The sequence below is a fragment of the Bison bison genome, unplaced genomic scaffold (assembly GCF_000754665.1).
Source record: "Bison bison bison isolate TAMUID 2011002044 unplaced genomic scaffold, Bison_UMD1.0 scf7180017864456, whole genome shotgun sequence".
Classification (NCBI taxonomy): domain Eukaryota; kingdom Metazoa; phylum Chordata; class Mammalia; order Artiodactyla; family Bovidae; genus Bison; species Bison bison.
Genome location: NW_011495018.1, coordinates 11,506,975 through 11,527,686, shown reverse-complemented (window position 1 = coordinate 11,527,686; position 20,712 = coordinate 11,506,975). Strand labels below are relative to the sequence as shown.

The following is a 20,712-nucleotide window of genomic DNA, read 5'->3' as shown; positions in this document are numbered from 1 at the left end:
ATCATGTAATATGTGGCCTTTGTGACTGGCTTCATTCACTTAGCATAATGTTTCATGGTTCATGGGTATTGTGCCATGTAGCAGAACTTCACTCCTTTTCATGGCTGAATAGTATTTCATTGTATGTCTAGACCATGTTTTCTTTTTTTACTCTTCTTTTGGGCATTTATGTTTCTACCTTCTGGCTCTTCTGTTGCAAACAGTGATGCTGTGAATACTTATAAACAAGTTTTTGTTTGAACACCCATTTTTCTTTTGTGTATATACCTAGGAGAGGAGATTGCCAGGCTACTGTGCTTAACTTTCAAGACACCACCGAACTATTTTCTTTGGTGGCTGCACCATTTCACATTTCCACAAGTAATGTGGGAGGGTTCCAGTTTTTCCATGTCCTCACCCACACTTTTTTCCCCCATTTTTTTTATTGTCATCATCCTAGTGGATGTGAAGTACTGTCACATTGCGGTTTTGATTTGCATTTCCCTCACGACAAATGATGTTGAAGATTTTTTCTTGGGTTTGTTGGATATTTATGTCTTCCTCAGAAAAATGTCTATTCAAATCCTTTGCTCATTTAAAAAACTGGGTTGTTTTTTTGTTGTTAAGTTGGGCCACATGTTTTTGTCAATAAAGCTTTATAGGAACGGAGCTGGGATTAGGGTGAGGCAAATGAGACGGGGTTGGACAGTTTGCAGAGTCGGATCCTATCTTTATTTGACATGTTGGATGTTTTGTTTATCATGGTATGTTTGCATTAATTTTGACTTTTAAAAAATACGGCATTAAAAACTTTCGTTGATGTCAGGCTTTTTTTTTGGCACCCCCATAAATTTTGCGCCAGAAACCAGTGCCTCACTGACTTCACTGCAGTTATGGTCCTGTTTAATTTTAAACATGGCAGAAAAAGTTACGGCGAGCTGTTTACAAATGCTCAGTATTGCGCAGGCAGCAAGAATGGCTGCCCTTCCCTTTTCCTTGATCTCCCAGGGCTCCAGTTGGAACTGTCCAGCCATCTGGAACCCACCCTCGGGCCTTTTTATGTTAAACCCCGGAGCACAGCTCAGTTAATTCCCTACAGACAGCCGCTGGCGTACACAGATCAGACCTCCTGGTCGTCCCGCGGCCAGAGCTGACTCGAGTGACAGCCCCTAAGCGCCGGGTGGTGCACTTGTGGCTGGGGGAATATTTAATGTGACAGGAAATCGGGGACCGTCCAGGTGCCCTTCAGCATCTGCACAAAGCCCCCTCCTTATTTGGTCCAACTCGGACTCCCTTTTTCTTACACCGAGAGCAGCTGACTACTGGTACTCGTACTAGCGGACTCACGAGGCACGCGGCAACCTCTCTCAGGCGCGCGGCAGTGCGGGCAGGCGCTTAGTCACGGTGCCGCAGGCCCGCGCCAGTGGCCCTCCGGGCGGGAGGGACGGCTCTTCACCAAGGTGTTTGTGCATGCACTCTCCCCGGACCCGGGCCAGGGCTGAGCCCACCTCAGCATCCCTCCGGGACTGGGGGCCGCACCCTCCTCTTGTTGTAGGCGGTGCTGGATGGGCTGCGCCTGCGCACTGGGCGCGCACCGCGGCGAGCGTGGGCGGCGGAAGTGCGCTGTATTTGGGGGCTGGACTTGGCACGGCCTCGGTGCAGTTGCCGCAGTGGCTGCAGGCGTAAGGTTTGGCACAGGTGGCTCTAACTGAGCTTCGACTACTTGACGGACGGACTGACGGACTGACTGACCGACCAGATGCCGCGCTCCCACCGGCCTCCTCCAACCGCTCAGCGGCAGGCGAACGCCACAGGCAATGCCGCCGGCAACGCTGCCGAGCCCAAGCCCGAAGGCGGCAGCCTGGCGACCACTTTCAAGATTTTTCTCCTTTTTGCAGGACTGATGGTTAAAGTTCCTGTGGGGTTGTATTTTTCCTGCAAATTGCTGCTCTTCCAAAGCCTCCTGTTAATGTCCCCCGATGACAGTGGCTTTTACGCAACCATTGTCGCGGTGGTGGGGCTGCATGTGGTGCTGGCGGTGTTTGTGTTCATCGTGTGGAAGGAGGGCATGCCTGACTGGCGGGAAGAGAAAAACGAGTAGCAGCCCTTCCCTCCAAGCTGCAGGCGAGGGGTGGGGGAGCACCAAAAGGGGTTTTGTCTGTGTTTAAAAAAAAAAATGGGGGTTAGGTTTTATTTCTGTTTAAGTGGGGCAGAGGGTGGTGGGGAGGGAAATTAAGTATTCACTGCAGCTTATACTTAAGTAAAAATGCGGGTGGGGGGAGGGCTGACTTCTTTCTTGATTGCCTGTGACGTGCCAAGTGCTTTTTCTTTCTGGACGTAATGCTTTTGACTGAGATCATGTTTGACCAATGTAAATATTCGTGTCAAAATAGAAGCTATGATAAAGTAGCACTACTTAGTAGGTGTAGAAATTTTTTTTCATATTAAACTACGTGTCGTGACGTAATTTTTATGGCTTGGCTCAAGTGACAGTTTTAAGAGTGCAGGTAAGCACCAATGCGCAAAACTAAATTGTATGTTACAGTGTTCGTCTACGGTTATTCTCGGTGAGGTTGCCGAGATCGTAGAATAGATGGTTTTCTCTTTCCGGTTGGTTGATTGGTTAGTTATTGCTCGTATTTTGGATCAATCTGTGTATTAATCGGGTTCTGACTTCTTCAATCTAATTAGTTGTATTTGGGGGGCATGTTTTTGGTGAAAATTGAGGTCAGTTTGTTATTTTAGATTAAAATTGTTCTAGTTATGGTGCAGCAAGATGCCCCTGATGTAAAATACTGCAATTTAAGATCTTGGTGAAATTTTCTCTGCAGTACCTGTTAAACAGTGACCTCATTCTTAGGCAGATTATGTACGTGACTTTACTTAAATTCCATCTACTAGTCATTTTTCCCCCTATTGTTTTCCATTTGTTTTTCAGTAGCATTTGGTCAGGTTTTTCAAATATCTCTGACATTCTAAGATTTCTAAGATAGAAATATCTACTTCAGCAGTGGAATTTTGAGAACCAATATAAGTGTGCAGATTAATTTTCATCTTTTGATTGGAAAGCTGTTTTAATAGTAGATGAATATTTATTTAAAAGGTTGAGTTGAGATTCTGCCCATGTTACCTGTTGAGTATTTGTGGATTTCATATGTTGACCTTTTTAAAAAAAGTAGTATTTGGTTTAATGGTTCATCAGTACTCGGTTTCTAACCCTTACACTGGTATTTGACTTTACAGTGGAGATAAAATACAGCAAAGTGGACTTAGAATAAGGAAATGTTTACTCATTCTCTAAAAGCTGTGTAAATTAATCTGTAGTTTAAAAAAAAAAAGCAAGATAGTTTGGGCTTGGTTCCATTTTTGCACATAAATGTTATATTTACGTAAAAGTCTTTCAAAGGATACTTTCTGCATGAGTATAAACATATGGTAAATGTGCAGTGTAACTTGAAGATTAGGCCATGTGAGATGATCTAGATTTCTCTCTTCTCAGTCTGATATTTTCCTTTCTTTACAATCCTTGCCCCCTCCACCATCATGCAATTCCCCCTCCTCCCCGCATACCATTATCCTATTTTCCCTGAACCCTCCCTTCTCCTTGGCTACTCAACTCCAGTCCTTCCCTCCACCTACCCCACCTTCCTAAACTGTGTTCCTGGTTTGATTTTGTTTTTTTAAATCTCCAAATGGATAGACTGTGTACATTTAACTTCAGAAGTAGGACTCATTGATTACTTGATATTTTTCTCCCCATCCTAGCCCCCACCATAAGGTGATAAAGATCATGATAAAGATCCCCTTTATCATTAAGGGGATCTGCTATAGAAAAACTGTAGATGAAAATGAAAATATTTAATTCCTTGTGTCATGTTTGTTTAGCCTCATTGATGCTACTCACAGAGATGTGGATGTGCTGTTACTGCTTTCTAACTCTGCGTACTACGTGGCCTAGTAAGTTGCTTATTGATTTAAAGCTTTTACTCTCTTTTAATGCGAGTAAATATCTTTTTTAGATTCTATAACACAAAAAGTCAAGAATCTAGTTTTGCTATATATTTTAAGAAATTTCACTGCTTTATCTTACATAATTGTTACATCACTTTTATCAATTTGAAAAAGTGATTTTAGAGTTATTTATAATAGTGTTGAGTTTTTGATAGTATCTCCTATAGATCTCAAGTTCTGATGTATTCTACATATTTTTATTGTAATTGACCATATACCATGATTTTTTATTACGATACCATAGTTAATGTTTCCCCATTGTTAGGTATTAACGTACTTTTATCTTTTTTGCTATGAGGAATGAGACAGCTGTGTGCAGATAATTGTGTCTGTGTTCACATGCACTTCTCTGATTATAAGGATATGATGAATCACTACTTTTTATGCCTTAGAAATGACACCCAGTTAACAGTGCCACTAGCAGAAATGCAAGTACTCCCTCACAGCCTTCACCAGAGTAACTTTTCTCAAATACACAGTCACTTCTTGGTCTGGTGTGAGCTATCATTTTTCAGCCCTTGGCCCCGGTGCCTGTTGGCACTGATCATTTTTTATTTTGGATATCAGATTTACCTGCCAAATCAGGAATATGTAGCTCAGTATCTGTTTTGCTTTCCTTTTAGGTTAAGTTTTAGGCTTGTTGGTTTTCGTTTTTGTAAGAGCTTTTATAAAACTGAATTTAATTTTCCTTTGTGATTTCCTTTAGTGTAAGATCTATAAAGTGATTTTCATTTAGCTATTGAACTATATATATATATATAAAATTTCATCTAGTTTTTTAAATATTTAACTCTTTACCCCAGAATGTATTGTGTTGTGGAAGACTTTGCCTGCATAATGGTTGTTGCTATTATGCCTCAGCCGACCAGCCAAATATGCTTTTGATTTTAATCCTCTTCTTATTCCCTTTCCTTGTCTAGTTATGATGATGAAGTTGACAAAGTAAACCAGTATCAACGACTGAGTCTTGAAGACCTGGAAAAAATAGAAATAGGTAAATTTTTAAGATACTAACCAGGTCTTAGAAAGCAAATACTGTTTCTTCCAAGAGTGGGTTGTTATTTAAGCAACTGGTATAATAACATCTTACTGGAATCAGAAAGTAGTCTAAGTAGTCCATTTCTTAAGATTCCCTTCTATGTTTTAGAGATGAGTGGTGGATATAGTCTAATAATAATTGTTTATTACTTGTCCTGTGAAGATTAAGCCTAGGGTCTAGAAAGTTTAAATATTTGAGACTCAAGAGTTTTTATTTATAGTCTTATTAGACCAAGTCATCATGATAAACGTGTGTGCTTATTCAGATGAAAAAAGTGCTAAATTGATGAATCAATCATCAATATTATGAAGTATTTGGATAATATCAAAATATCAGTATTTTGAAGATACAGAAGAAAGTTAATGTTATGTGAAAGATTAACATATATTCTTTTGGGTTCTTAGGTCCTGAACCCACTCTTTTTGGTAAGCCAAAGTTCTCCTGCATGCGACTGCACTACAGATATAAAGAAGCAAGTGGCTATTTCCATACACTGAGAGCTGTAATGCGCAACCCAGAAGAGGATGGGAAAGGTAAGAGAGGTGAAAGTATTCAGTTACAACTTATCTGCTTTTATAAGCCCAAGTGCAGCTGGGGACTGCACATACCATTATACAAGTGAGTGATCAGGAAAAATACCTTTGTGATTTGAGATCTTGAAATAGCAACTTTGTTCCCGGCAGTGCAGGGACACAAATTGATTAGTTTGGGCAAGGAGATCTATTATGGGAATCTTCAGTGTGCTTGGCCATTTGAGTGTGATGGCTTTTCCTACCACATACGCCTCTCATGGAAAAGTCAGGAACAACGCCTGTCTTGTTCGTGCCTATTATCTCAGTGTCTGGCACAGTGTTTGGACAGATGTGAGTTTCCGAATAAACTTTTAATTCCAATTGATTTGGTTCTTTTGTTGTTCATTTAGTTTTCTGTTAACATTTTAGAACATTTTGAATTAGGGGAGTGAAGAACAAGTAGTGTGTTTCTGTAAATTGTAACAAGCTTTTATTATAAGATTAAAATCCCATTTTGAGTTCTGAGTTAGAACTGCTAGTTTTTAAATGTTTTTGCTCAAGTGGCAAGCAATTACATTTGGGTTTCAGATACCCTTCAGTGCATTGCGGAGATGCTGCAGATCACCAAGCAAGCCATGGGATTAGATGTACCTATAATAGAGAAAAAGCTTGAGAGGTAAGTATACCACTTTGCACAGAGTGTCTTTATTCTACAGAGAAAATAAAGTTTTACTTCTTTTAAAGTCTCTGCAAAAAGGAGAGAAATCACATTATGATACTGTGTTGATTAATTTAGAGGGGGAAGGATATCTTTGTGGATCAAAAAGTAGTAATTTTATTATTGTTGTTGTTGTTAAAACAAGTGATATGTTTTAAAACTCCTGACAGGGAGCATTCAAATTTAAATAATGTTTTAGAGAAAATAAACAGCCAGTATATTTTAAACACTAGGTTAATTTGGGAAAAGAAAGCCTATAAACAAATTATATTTTAAATTTGTGGTTTTTCCATCTAATGAGCAGGTTTTAAGTTCCAAATTCCACTAGAAAGGAGGACCATCTGGTCATCTAGATAAAAATTTTCAGTCTTCTGTTAGAAATAACTATTTCAGTAGCTTTTTAAAAAAGCAGTACTGTATTTAATAACTCTTTAACATAATTTTTATGAAATATTCTCATGACCAGTGATCCTGTATGACCAAGTGTTGAACTTGTGTACTGAGATGTGCTGTAAATAGGACTGCCTTTTTTCTCATTTTTAGCAACCAGGAGGGCTGGCTAAGGAGAAAACACAGATTGTTTATGTTAAATGTCCCAAGTTTTCTCAAATAAATTCAGATAACCCACGGGAAGCATAAGGAAATGGAGCTCTTTCCCCTCTTCTCTGCCTGAATTCAACCAAAGTGCAATGTGTGTAGATCAGCTTTAGTTAAAATGCTGTAAATATCCATTTATAGTCAGTGTCTCCTTTGCTGGTGGTTTAGATCATGGATGTAGTAGATCTGTGCTCCCCCAGATTATAGTGAGTCACCACATATGGCTGTTTTGAAATGTGAATAGTTCGAATTTTGGGGTGTGAGGTTTTTGGGGAAAGATTCTCAGAATAATGCAAAAACAGAGGTTGAGGCTACCATTAGGCTTCCCTGCCTCCTCCCCGGCCTCCCCTCCTCTCTGAATGCCAGGGAGAACAGTTGAAGGAAGCGTGCCATCACAAGTGATGATTTGTAAAGACAAAAGGTCTGGTCCAAGAGAACAGAACTCATCTAATTACTATGAAGAGCTTCAGGAGGTGGGATAAAGAGACTGGAGGTAGTGTTCCTCCAGGGTGGTTCTTCAGTACCCCATGTGTCCGGCTTGAGAGAGAAGACCGCTCACTCGGGAGATGTCTATGGTCTGCTTGCTGGACCTGGGGTTAAAGTCACATAGCGTGCCACCTCTTCCCTCTCAGTGCCTGCAGGTGACTCATCCGTGTCACTTAACAAAGGCTTCTGCCCTTTTATGAAATATATGTATTTTATGAAATATAAAATACTTCATTTGTTGTTTCAAAGACTTTAAGTTTGAGAAAGATGAAGATACCTGATTAATCATCTCTTTAATACTAATTATGTGTTGAAATGACAAATTTTTGTATATAAAATTGTATTCAGCCCACATATTTGTATTGGACATTAATGCTGTAGCATCAAGTCAAAGAAGTTATTCAGATTTGTCATTAAGCAGTATGCTACTTTTAAGGAATTGAGGCCAACTTGAGTTTTCACTTACATTAATAATCGGAACTGTCATATGGATTCCATGGGAAATTAACTTTTTTCTTTTCTAATCTGTAGGAAGAGCAGTAAACCTCATGAAGACATCATTGGCATCAGATCTCAAAACCAAGGCTCTTTGGCCCAGGGAAAAAAATTTTTAATGAGCAAATTTTCATCTCTAAATCAAAAAGTGAAACAGACCAAATCCAATGTAAACATTGGCAATCTGCGAAAGCTAGGAAACTTCACAAAACCTGAAATGAAAGTTAACTTTCTAAAACCAAACTTAAAAGTAAATCTTTGGAAATCAGATAGTAGTCTTGAAACCATGGAAAACACAAGTGTGATGGATAATAAAGCCCAGGCAGAGTCAGAAGGGGAAATCTCTTCAGATAATGACTCGTATCACTCTGATGAATTTCTTACAAATTCCAAGTCTGATGAAGACAGGCAGCTAACTAACTCTTCAGAGAATGTAGGGCCAATAGACTATGTTCTTCCTAGTTGTGGTATTATTGCTTCGGCACCTCGGTTAGGCAGTCGATCCCAGTCTATTAGCAGCACTGATATCAGCATTCATGTTCCTTCAGAGGTTACTATTGCTCATGACAGTGGGCTTGGAAAAGGCCACGAGTCTTCTTTGAAGAAAAGTCCTTCTGCTGACAACATACACACATTGACTGGATTTGCTAAGCCTGTGGATATTTACTGCCACAGATTTGTTCAAGATGCACAAAACAAAATGACCCAGCCATCAGAAACCAGCTCTGTTTCTCAGCAGGCTAGTGAGGAAGGAAATCAAATGACCAATCAAGTTTCTAGCGAAGAAACTCAGTTTGAATCGACGGAACAGCTACCGTCTCGACCTTCTCAATTAGACGTGTCTTTTTCTGCATCAGGCCCACAGTTTTTGTCAGTTGAACCAGTGCATTCAGTTGTATCTCAAAAGACCCCCGGCTCTGAATCTGGCACGCTTGAACTTGAGAGAGGGCTTCATGTAACTCCTTCTCCTTCAGAGAGCTGTAGCAGCAGAGCAGTCTCTCCTTTTGCAAAGATTCGAAGTTCTATGGTCCAGGTTGCTAACATTACCCAGGCTGGGTTAACCCAGGGGATAAACTTTGCAGTGGCAAAGGTTCAGAAGAGCCCTGCAGATCCTGAAGTAGTTAATGAAGTCCAGCAAAATGAACTTAAAAATATGTTTACACAATGCCAGACACGAATAATTCAGATTTAGTTTTTAGTCACATAGAATCCTGTGGCTTTTATTTAACCCCCTCAAAAAAAGGTGTCATAGAGCGTGTACTATATGTGAATCTAGGGATCACAAATTCTAATTACGTTAATTTGGAAAGGTTTAAAAGACTAAACCTGAGCAGATTTCCAAATTTGAGAGCTAGGACAATGGAAGTGCATCATCCTAGAATAGGACCTAAGTAGCTTATACACTACAGAGCAGTTTGTCTCTTCACAAGTAATTCAGGAATAGATTACTTTGGGACATAATAATATGAAACCTTTTGGAGTGGGGTGGGTGGGTAGAATGTATGAAGTAGACTCAAAGGGTGGACACGATCCTTTTAGATGAGTAGCATTGTTCATAATTGTTACTGTTCTGTCAGCTCATTTCTGTGTGTTAACCTCTACCAGTTAAATTCTTAGTTTAGTGACTCTTAAGTGTTACTAGTATGGAGAAACATTTTAATGTAAAAACTTGGTTTAATTTTTGATGGCTTAACCATTCCCTATAGAGTTAGGGCTAATGGCACTGGAATCAAGGAATGTATGCCCATTTGATCCTAATTTTCCCCACATTCTACTTAAATTTTAAATATTCCTACCCTGTACACCCCAAAGTCTAAGAGCATTAAGACCTGTCTGCCATGAAACCTGAGATATCAGATGTGATTACCAGCACCTATTAATTTTGTTCTCTCTTCAGAAATGTTAAAAATATACACATTGGATACTAGTAAAGCTTGAAAGAAGTTTTCAAGTTGTAACTTTTTGCAAGGTGCAGTCCATAATATCTTGTATAGGCTCTCAAAACTGCTGAAAATTTTAGCCTGAAGCACGACTGTAATGTCGACCACGTGGAACCAGGGCCTCGTCTGTAAGCCCATACAGTAAGAAAGTTGCACATCTTATTCCAAACAAGTATTGGTTTGTCTGGTATCTTTAGAGCCTTACTCTGTTGAAGTGATTGTCAGCTAAACATTATGTCTGTTCTAACTTTGATAAGTATTTCCACTTTTGTTATTTATTAGTGGTATCTTTTTTTGAAGTGTCAGATGTGACTATTTAAAATAAAATGTCATTATAATTTAAAGTGATGATGTGTATGAGAATTCCTTGAATAACATTTTGAAGATTAGGATTTAAGTCAGACTGAAGAATTCAGAAGCAGAGGTTAGTATGTTAGCCATAACTGAAACTCTTGGTCTCAGCCTTTCCAAATACTTCATTCTTAAAGTGTTATCATGATTTTAAAAACTAAACATCAAAACTGAACATGTACTCTTACCGTCTTTTCTTGAAACTATTAAGGTGTCCTACAACATGAGAGAAAATAAGGTCAGGTGATAAAAATGTATTTTAAGCTCCAAGGAAATTAATTCCACAGAGATTTTTGAAAACTAAAATTAAGGAGGTGATGTTTAAATCCAATGAGGGTAATATAGATGCCTGTTCATTTTCCCAGTGCTTCAAATTGGGTTACTATTGCATTAGATCAACAAATTGCCCCATGGAGAAAAGGACTTATGAAACCCAGAGTACCAATCTCTTACCTGAGTGGGCCCTCAGAGGGGGACACCATGCTGTATCATCTCATACTGAAGTTTCATCTCTGGTAATTTTCCACACAGATCACATGGGGTGAGTCTCATAATTCATGAAAAACAGCCCAAAGTACTAGTAATTTGGTAAGTTTTATTTATTTGAAAGAGGGTTTTCCTTTCAAGGGAACTTTTCCGTAAGACCAGGCAAATTCTGTACTTCTCTTTGGTAAATTACAATCCACATTGGCACAGTAAACGCACAGGAACTAACCTACTCTGTTGAAGTTTATTCTCACAAATCCAGCTGAGCCTTTGTTTTATTTCTAAAAGTTTAAGGAAAGTCTAGTCTACCAGTTATAAAAATGAAAACCAGTTAGAATTCTAAGTATAAACAGATTATTTACATTAGTTTATAAAAATAGATTTGAGTTTAGGAAAAGTTAAAGAACTAATAATTTCCACTTCAGTTCATGAGGCATAGTAGATTGCTCCATTTTCAAGGCTGACCCTGTTTTCTCAGTTTAGGCTCCGGGGCTAGGGGAATGCCAAATTTAACTAATCATTTAACTGATCTCTAATGTTCCTACATTACTGACTAAAGAAACTAATTTTTATATGTAACCAGTGGTAGTGTAACAAAGTAATGTTCTAACCTTTCCAAAGATTCTCGATGCCACAATTATACTACTATGCTGTATCAATTTGCATTCTAGCTATGGATAATATTTTTGTTCCTTTAAAAATTTGTTAAAACTGTAATTTGGTGATAACCTACCTACATACAGTTTTATCAGGGCATTCCTGGACTAGCAGATAATGTTAGTTGATCTAATACGTCTGAACTAATGGATAAACATATAAGAAGTTCAAAATGCAAGGTAATCATCAAAGCAACTAAATGACATTTATTAGGAAAAGAATAAAAACCAATTTTTTTTCTGAAGAAGACATTTTTTTAAAAGTTAAATTATTTTGTTCTCTTCCTCTTTGGCCAAAACAACTTCACAGGGCAGGCAGCATTCCCTTTGAGTGAGTCCCATAAACAGTGGTTCCCAAATGCATTGGAGTAAAATGAGAAAAATAAGGACAATATAGTGCGTTTTTTTCCTTCCAAAATAGCTACATTTATTCCATTTAAAGGACTCTCTTGTTCTGAGACTGTTCTTTTATGGAAAAAAAAAAGATAATACAGTGACTTCTTTCATTACTTGGCAAAATAAATTGGCAACTCTCAATCCCCCACAATTTTTGGAAATATTACTGGTCCATGAAACCCAAAAGTCTGGGAACCACTGCCATTTAAAGACTTGCTTTTCATGTTGTTAACAACTATTAAATAAATGGAAAAAAGGTGTGGTCGAATGTCTGGGAAATGATACTACATATGTGAATTAACGGCAAGTATGCTCCATCCCCCAAACTTGGACCACTATACATATTCAGACCCACTGTTCATTGGAGAGACAAAAATCTGAAGTGAACAATTCCTTTGACTTTGGAATTGCAACAGTTTTCTTCAAATGATGTTCACATTTCTTATTTCAACAGAGTCTGGCCTATGACTTAGCTGAAGCTAAGGAAACTAAGGAAATGGTATATCAGCAACATTATCAATATTAAATTTTTAATATCAAATACATTTTTGTACATTGTTACTAATTTATATAATTATAAAACAAAATTCAAAAGCTCCATAAAATCAGTAAGGTAAAAGCCCTTACTGAATATTATATAAACTTTAGATGTTACCAGGCGTGATTTCAGGAAAAGTCATCAGTTTCTTTGATACAAATTATCTACAAAACAATGTGATATAAATGATAGTTGAATTTTACAATAATGTGGCTAGAATTTGCCCATTACTCTTTATAGATGTCAGACCTTTAAAGTTCATTTCCATTGACACATTTCTGCTGTTGAAGCCTGGCTCTTCTTAAAGACTCCAGCTGCTTGGCTCTTAGCCATCGTTCTCTTGACAGCGTTGTCTGACCAGCACTGAGAGACAGAAACCTGGTTTGAAATACAGAAACAAATTACAGACTCTAGACCTAGAATAAAGCCTTTGGGGGGAAAAAAAAAATTGGTTTAGAAGTTTTTAAAAAAATGTTGTTGTGGGAGACAAGACCATCTGGTAGCTACCCAGCTCAACAGCCAAGTTAAGACTTATACAGAGGAATCCTTTCAGAGTCAGATTTGGAGGGTGATTCGCTCTCTGAGTGGGGCGTCCCTGGTGGCTCACGTGGTAAAGAATCTGCCTGCAATGCACGAGACTGGGGTTCGATCCGTGGGTCAGGAAGATCCTCTGGAGAAGTGAATGGCTACCCACTCCAGTATTCTTGACTGGAGAATTCCATGGATAGAGGAGCCTGGCAGGCTACAGTCCGCAGGGTTGCAGAGAGTCAGATACAAATGCGTGACTAATACTTTCACTTTCTTCCCTTTGAGTGGAGAACAAGGAGCATGCCTTGTCCACTGAAGTGACTCTGGCCAAACGTAATTCCCCCTCCATGAGCCATTTCACAAGGGGGTTTTCAGAAGCGAACAGTTCATTTCCATTTTCTAAGTCTGCCTCAGTTATCCTAAATAAGGAGAGTTAGCCACAGGTCGCTGAAAAGGCAACGGTGGACGGGGACTGACTCACCGAGCTACGATGAGTAACTGGTGGAGATCGTCGGCAGTGATGCTCTGAGGATCGTTCTTGCGCATCTCCACAAAGTCGTCTTCAACTGCCTTTATCAAAAGAGTAAATCAACTTTAAAGTTATTCCTTATGAGGAAATGATATTTGCATTTTGTAGGGAAAAGGATTCTTCACCAAGCTAAAGACGGTCCTTGCCCAATGTGAAAATGAGGTCAGCCCTGCACCTTGGACAAATGAGGCAGTATGGGTAAAAGGACCAAAACCAAACTTTACACCTAAATTATATCACTGAGGGGAGTGCTGGAAACAGAATAACAAAACTCGACTCATTTGAGGTCAGACAGACAGATGCAAACCAGCAATTCGCACAGCAAAACACGATGCCTTTAAATACAGGGAAGAGAGATGTCAGCAACATTGGCCAAGTCAGGACCTCTGAAAACTCCCCCACCATTAAAGAGAATAAGAACACTGGTAAAAATGATCACAATCAGCTCCTTCAATACTAGAAATTAACCAGACCCCTGAAATAAACTGGGGAGCACTTTCTCCAAGAAAGACAAAAGAACATAGTGCTTTGAGGCATTTAAATTTGCTCTATTCCCTCCCCATCTCCAAGCAGCCGTGAAAACGGTCAGGCAACCACTGGAGGGGCTGGTGGGGCTGGAGTGTCAAAGCACCATGCCCAGAGAACTGTCATTACTTGACTGCCTGGTGGTTCCTCCCAAGAACACATTCGCAAGGCTGGCTTTTTTTTTTTTAATTGAAGAATAATTGCTTTACTGTCTTGCTATCTTTATTTTACCTGACTGGGAGCTTGTTCAATGTGAACAGCTTGTCTTCCCCCACTCCACCCCCCACTGAATGTTTATTAGAAACAATCAGAAGCAATTATCGACCACCTCAGCTGCCCCAGACCCTGGACAGTAGATGGGGCAAACAGCAGGCTAATCTAAACCATTAAAAAGAAAATCTAGGAATGAAATGTCCATATATTCCCCTGACCACCAGGAATTTACACGGCCACACACAAGCCCAGGGCTGTGCACGTGCTCAGGAGATCTGAGCCTGAGCAGGCAGGCCGCACGCGCTCACTCCTCACAGCCCTGTCAGGAGATCTGAGCCTGAGCAGGCAGGCCGTACGCGCTCACTCCTCACAACCCTGTCAGGAGATCTGAGCCTGAGCAGGCAGGCCGCACGCGCTCACTCCTCACAGCCCTGAGGCCCTGTGCGAGCAGAAGGCAAAGGCCAGGGCAGCGCTGTCAACTGCGTGGCTCAGTGCCCAAGACTGGCCCCACCATGGACATACGGTCCCCTGGCTTATAGTGGGAGACTACTTGCAAGCATCTAAGGAAATTAAATTTCTCTCCAATCACTGACCACTGAACTGAGGGAGACTTCTGTGCCCACATACAACTAAGAATACAGACTTAGAAATCAATTCAGAAAAGTCACTAAACAACAAACCCTAGGGCAGGGGAGAATCTGCCAGAGCAGAGGTGCCAGATTATATTATTTAAAGCACCAGGCTTCCAACACAAAAACTGGAAGATCTACAAAGAAACAAGAATGCCTGGCCCGCTTTGTGGGAAAAGAAGAAGTCCTTGAGGAAACCTAAACATTGGAGTTACTACACAAAGACCTTAACTCAGGTATTTTAAATATATTCAGAGAACTAAAGGGAAACAGTTCTTTAACTGAAAGCATGAGAATGATATCAAATAGAAAATATCAATAAAGAGAAATTACTTAAAACATATTCTGAAGTTGAAAAATACAGCTCAAATTAAAAATTCACTTGAAAGGCTCAACAGCAGAATTTAACTGGCAGAAGATTCAGAAAATCTGTAGACAGGCTGACCAAGATTATTGAACAGAACCTCAAAGACCCGTGGGACCCATTGAGTGTACCACATACACACCTGGGAATGCCAGGGAGGAGGGAGAAAGGGGCAGGAAGAAACTTAAATAATGGTCAGAGATGTACCAAATGTCTTGAAAACCTCCCCAAAGTATGCATTAATCTGCATATCCAAGAAACTCAATAAACTGCAAGCAGGGTAAACTCAGAGATCCACATCTAGACACATCACAGCCCAACTGTCAAGAGCCAGAGAGAATCCTGAAAGGACAAGAGAGAAATGACTCACTAATGTACAAAGAATCCTCTCACTGGAAACTCACTTCTTATCACAAAGTCCAAAAGGCAGCTGGAGGACTTAATTGAAGTGCTGACAGAACAAGCCTATGAACTAAGAATTTCACACCTACCAAAATTAGTTCACTTTCAAAAATTAAGGAGAAATTAAGACATTCCCAGATAAGCAAAAACACAGAATTTGTCACAAGCAGATCTCCCTTACAGAATAACCCTGAGAAATATGAAAGTTCTCCAGGCTGAAGTGAAAGTAACTTGGATCCATGGGAAGATCACTGGTAAGGGTATCGACACGGGTAAATACAAAAGGCAGTACAAATGTCTTTAAAGACAACTGCATAAAGCAATACTCATAAATGTGTTGACAGACATACAATATAAGATGTAATCTGAATGATAATAAAGCACAAAGGAAGAAATGGAATTATGAAGGAGCAAAGCTTTTGCATACTATTATAAGTAAATCGGCATTAATCCTAAATTAATCCCAGATTATCATAATTAAGATGTTAATATAGCTCCCAAGGCAACTACTAACAAAAAAAATTTGTGTCATAGAAGACAAAATTAAAGTTGTACACTAGTAATATCTATTTCAAACAAAAGACATTAACAGAGGAACAAAAGACATTATGACATAGAAAACAAAAGCAAAATTACCTTATCAGTAATTACAGTAAATGTAAATTGATTATTCCAATTCAACACAGAGAAATCCTTTGTTTTAACCCAAACATACCTTGGTTATTTCATCAGAGATGCTATAATCCAGGAACCTCAAAAGGGTCAGATAGATGCGGAATTTATTCAGCACAGAGGGCAGCACTGCTGAGAGAAGGCTGTTCATGTACTCCTCCATGTTTGGTGGCATTAGCTGTGGCTGTAAGTGGATCTGGCAGTCTGCCTAAAAAGAGAAACAGTACACAGTATTTTCCAAGTTCCTAAATTAATCTAAATTTTTAGGGGATGCTTCAGCTCTATCAGATCCCTGAGGGAAATAGGAAATGTGATTTATTATTAGGGGGAGGTCACTTTTTAATATTAACTTATGTGAACTGTAACTACGCAGCGATAATTACCAAAGCTAGCCTTTTCTTGGTTACTTATGTTTCCCCAGTTATCAGTAAGCATATAGAAAGAGAGTGCATCTCTACAAAGTGGCTAATTAAAACGTTTTAGATGTTTCCTTCGTCATGGAATATACTGGATTTCTAGACACCACATAAAGCAAATCACACTTTCACCACAGAAGCTCACCACTGGGCCACCTCGTTCTCATTCACAGGCAGTCCTCAAACATCACGGGTGAGCACATTAGATGCGAGCAACTAGATGTCTTTCAAGCAACTGGGCATATTTCTCATCATTAAAAGACTCAGAAGTAAAGGTGCTCTTCCATGAACCACTCAAGTAACCAGGTTGATTAGAAACATTCTAAAGGGAACTCTCAAATATTTCTCACGAAAGATTCGCAGAAAACAGTGGAACAGAGGCAACAAGAACCAAGGTCTGGATGTTAATCAGGCAATTTACAGACAGCTTCTTCTCCCCACATGTGGGGGTTTCTGCCGCCAACAGCTTTCTTTCCTTGCCTATAATTTTCTAGATACTAGGTGTTCATCCCAGAGAACCAAAATATTCAATTTCCTCATTAATAATCAGCAGCCACAATTTTGAAACAAGCTAAGCTTATTGATAATATGCAGTGCCAAGAAACAAAGCAGAAGTCCCGATCTCTCTCCAATAACTGCCCTCCATTTCAAAACGACCCCTCGTACCGGCAGGAGCGATCTCCCCTCTGAAGTAATAAAAACATTAATGTTGCAGGGAAATTCCATCTGGTGGTAGCTGAAGTCATAATCCACCTTCTGCCAAGTTATTAGGTTGCTCAGGGCAGTCACATTATGAACACCTACAAAAGCAAGAAAACAATTTTTCAGTCGCTTGATTTTAATTACTTAACCAAATTAGTTTTGCTGACACTGATAATAAGACATGAGATTTCTACTGCTTTAAAAAAGTATGAGAGGCACTGTCCAATTTTCTAAATGACCATTAACTAAGAGGGTTCACAGAAAGTATCTGTCAAGATAGATAAAACATATTTCTGGAGCCAAGATTCCCCACCTACCCACCCAAAATTTACTATCAAGCATATGGTGTGCAATTAGACAGAAAACAGTTTCCAAAAAATAAGATTACTTTGTATGTGATGTGTTCACAGGGCTAAAATAATCTGGCAGGACCAAAACGGTTTTTATACAGAGATGAGGTTATTGAATTTTAATGAATTTATACTCATTTTTGCCTTAATTCTACCCCGTCTAACACTGCTTTTTCTACCTTTACCTCTTGAACTGATTACTAGCAAAGTGTCTTCTGCATTCTCATTTGAGCACAGGTAAAGCAATCTGCTTTCTTATAATTTCATAACATGTTCCATAACATTTTAGTTCAAGCCATTTGATCTTCTAAATATTTTGATTCTTTGGGAAAGAAGTTTAATCACATTGGTTGGTAAAAAAAAATGTTTTATTAGGTCTTTTCTACAAGTTTTCTTTTCAGATAATATAGGATTAAAGGCAAAGCCTCCTTCCTTGCAGCCTTTAAAAAGCTATATCACTTACCTGTATCATGGTACAATTTTCATACCATTATAAAACACAGCTGATGTACACAACTTATTTGTTTACCATATAAGCTTTAACTAAATTCACAGAGCAAGCCTTTATCTTAAATATCTGTGAAGTGTGAATCTGCCCTTGTTCACGGTTATATTTTTAGAAAACCATTACCCAGCCTGGCCTCACTGGGACTTAGAAACAGTGGGGAAACGTCGGTGCACACACCTGGTGTGTCCAGCTGCCCCTGCTCCAGGAGAGTCTCGTCAATTACAAGCGAAGTGTTGCTGGGCAGCTGCAGGAGCCCGCTGACCAAGCGATTGGCTGTATAGTCTTTGTGGGGAATGAACTTCAAGTGGTTCATGTTCTCTATAGTCATCTGTAGACGAAAAGACTGCAAAGAGAAATTTCCTAGTTAGCAAGTTTCGCTCTTTTAAGAAAATATGTATTTAGAGTTAAACACTACCTTTTATATGGAGAGAAAGATCTTATCAATTTTTAAGGGAGTAGGCTCATAGTTTCTGGAGCTCTCAGAAACAAAAATTTCTACATCCTCAGTAAGAATTTCTCTGATTCTATGAGCTGGTTTATTCTCAACTGTCCTGTTCCGTATTCCTGGAGAATAGTTTTTATTTTACTAGTGAACCAGAAACAAATCATAGACCACTGAGATATATATTGGTACATGTATCTCAAATACACAGAGGCTTAAAAAAAAAGATATCGCTAGAAGCTTGCTAAGACCCGTTTATGGGGTCCCATGAGGTCAAAATCCCGGATAAAGGATCCATTCAGTGTGCAAGAGAGACCAACGAATTTATGACAGCAGAGCATAAAAAGCTCACTGATGAGATCTCAGATTTCACACTTGCAACTCTTTTTGAAGAAAATACCACATGGACAGTTTTTTGTTCAGTATCAGAATATCCACAAAGAACATCCACAGTTATCTGAAAAGGCTGTTGACACAGTCCTTCCTTCGCCAACTACGTTTTCATCTGTGTGAGGCTAGCTTTCCTTCATATACTTCAGTCAAAACATCATGTTACGATAGACTGAATGCAGAAACAGATATGCCAATCCAGCTGTTTATTAATCCAGACATTACAGAGACTGGCAAAAATTTAAAACAACGTCACTTTTATCACTGATTTTTTTTTTGTTTGGGAAAAATAGCTATTTTCACAATTTTACTTATGTTCATATATAATTGGTTTGTTTTCAATGACTATCTTAGTATGTTTTAATTTCTAAGATGGTAAATTGAGGATACAAACGACCCACACAAACCATTTCTCTCTGAGGCCTCAGTGAGTTTTTAAGAGAGTAAAGTCAGTCATGAAGACCTATAAGACCTTTTAGAACTAACACCCAAAAAAGATGTCCTTTTCATTATAGGCGACTGGAATGCAAAAGTAGGAAGTCAAGAAACACCTGGAGTAACAGGCAAATTTGGCCTTGGAATACGGGATAAAGCAGGGCAAAGACTAATAAGAGTTCTGCCAAGAGAATGCATTGGTCATAACAAACACCCTCTTCCAACAACACAAGAGAAGACTCTATACAAGGACATCACCAGATGGTCAACACCAAAATCAGATTGATTATATTCTTTGCAGCCAAAGATGGAGAAGCTCTATACAGTCAGCAAAAACAAGACCAGGAGCTGACTGTGGCTCAGACCATGAACTCCTTATTGCCAGACTGAAATTGAAGAAAGTAGGGAAAACCATGAGACCATTCAGGTATGACCTAAATCAAATTCCTTATGATTATACAGTGGAAGTGAGAAATAGATTTAAGGGCCTAGATCTGATAGAGTGCCTGATGAACTATGGACTGAGGTTCTTGACACTGTACAGGAGACAGGGATCAAGACCATCCCCATGGAAAAGAAAAGCAAAAAAGCAAAATCGCTGTCTGGGGAGGACTTACAAATAGCTGTGAAAAGAAGAGAAGCAAAAAACCAAAGGAGAAAAGGAAAGATACAAACATCTGAATGCAGACTTCCAAAGAATAGCAAGAAGAGATAAGAAAGCCTTCTTCAGCAATCAATGCAAAGAAATAGAGGAAAACAACAGAATCCAAAGGAACATTTCATGCAAAGATGGGCTCGATAAAGGACAGAAATGATATGGACCTAACAGAAGCAGAAGATGCTAAGAAGAGGTGGTAAGAATACAAAGAAGAACTGTACAAAAAAGAGCTTCACGACCCAGATAATCACGATGGTGTGATCACTGACCTAGAGCCAGACATCCTGGAATGTGAAGTCAAGTGGGCCTTAGAAAGCATCACTACAAACAAAGCTAGTGGAGGTGATGGAATTCCAGTTGAGTTATTTCAAATCCTGAAAGATGATGCTGTCAAAGTGCTGCACTCAGTATGCCAGCAAATTTGGAAAACTCAGCAGTGGCCACAGGACTGGAAAAGGTCAGTTTTCATTCCAATCCCAAAGAAAGGCAATGCCAAAGAATGCTCAAACTACTGCACAACTGCACTTATCTCACACGCTAGTAAAGTCATGCTCAAAATTCTCCAAGCCAGGCTTCAGCAATACGTGAACTGTGAACTTCCAGATGTTCAAGCTGGTTTTAGAAAAGGCAGAGGAACCAGAGATCAAATTGCCAACATCCGCTGGATCATCAAAAAGCAAGAGAGTTCCAGAAAAACATCTATTTCTGCTTTATTGACTATGCCAAAGCCTTTGACTGTGTGGAT

The 20,712-nt window shown here is 39.2% G+C and overlaps 2 protein-coding genes across 6 annotated transcripts in view; one reads left to right on the top strand and one right to left on the bottom strand.

Moving 5' to 3' along the window:
- Nucleotides 1–10,125, top strand: part of INPP5F (inositol polyphosphate-5-phosphatase F) — a 94,275-nt gene extending 84,150 nt beyond the window's left edge. For all 3 annotated transcript variants that reach the window (XM_010859252.1, XM_010859251.1, XM_010859253.1), the window contains 5 exons: nt 3,865–3,936; nt 4,911–4,984; nt 5,434–5,562; nt 6,130–6,217; nt 7,874–10,125. In XM_010859252.1, the coding sequence (XP_010857554.1) occupies nt 3,865–3,936; nt 4,911–4,984; nt 5,434–5,562; nt 6,130–6,217; nt 7,874–9,029 (1,519 nt within the window). In that variant the 3' untranslated portion in view covers nt 9,030–10,125. The remainder of the gene's footprint in view (nt 1–3,864; nt 3,937–4,910; nt 4,985–5,433; nt 5,563–6,129; nt 6,218–7,873) is intronic.
- Nucleotides 10,126–10,712: 587 nt separating this feature from the next.
- Nucleotides 10,713–20,712, bottom strand: part of MCMBP (minichromosome maintenance complex binding protein) — a 38,775-nt gene continuing 28,775 nt past the window's right edge. For all 3 annotated transcript variants that reach the window (XM_010859249.1, XM_010859248.1, XM_010859250.1), the window contains exons 12-16: nt 18,220–18,385; nt 17,149–17,282; nt 16,110–16,274; nt 13,214–13,302; nt 10,713–12,582 (exon numbers count right to left, since the gene is read on the bottom strand). In XM_010859249.1, coding sequence (XP_010857551.1) covers nt 12,456–12,582; nt 13,214–13,302; nt 16,110–16,274; nt 17,149–17,282; nt 18,220–18,385 — 681 coding nt within the window. In that variant the 3' untranslated portion in view covers nt 10,713–12,455. The remainder of the gene's footprint in view (nt 12,583–13,213; nt 13,303–16,109; nt 16,275–17,148; nt 17,283–18,219; nt 18,386–20,712) is intronic.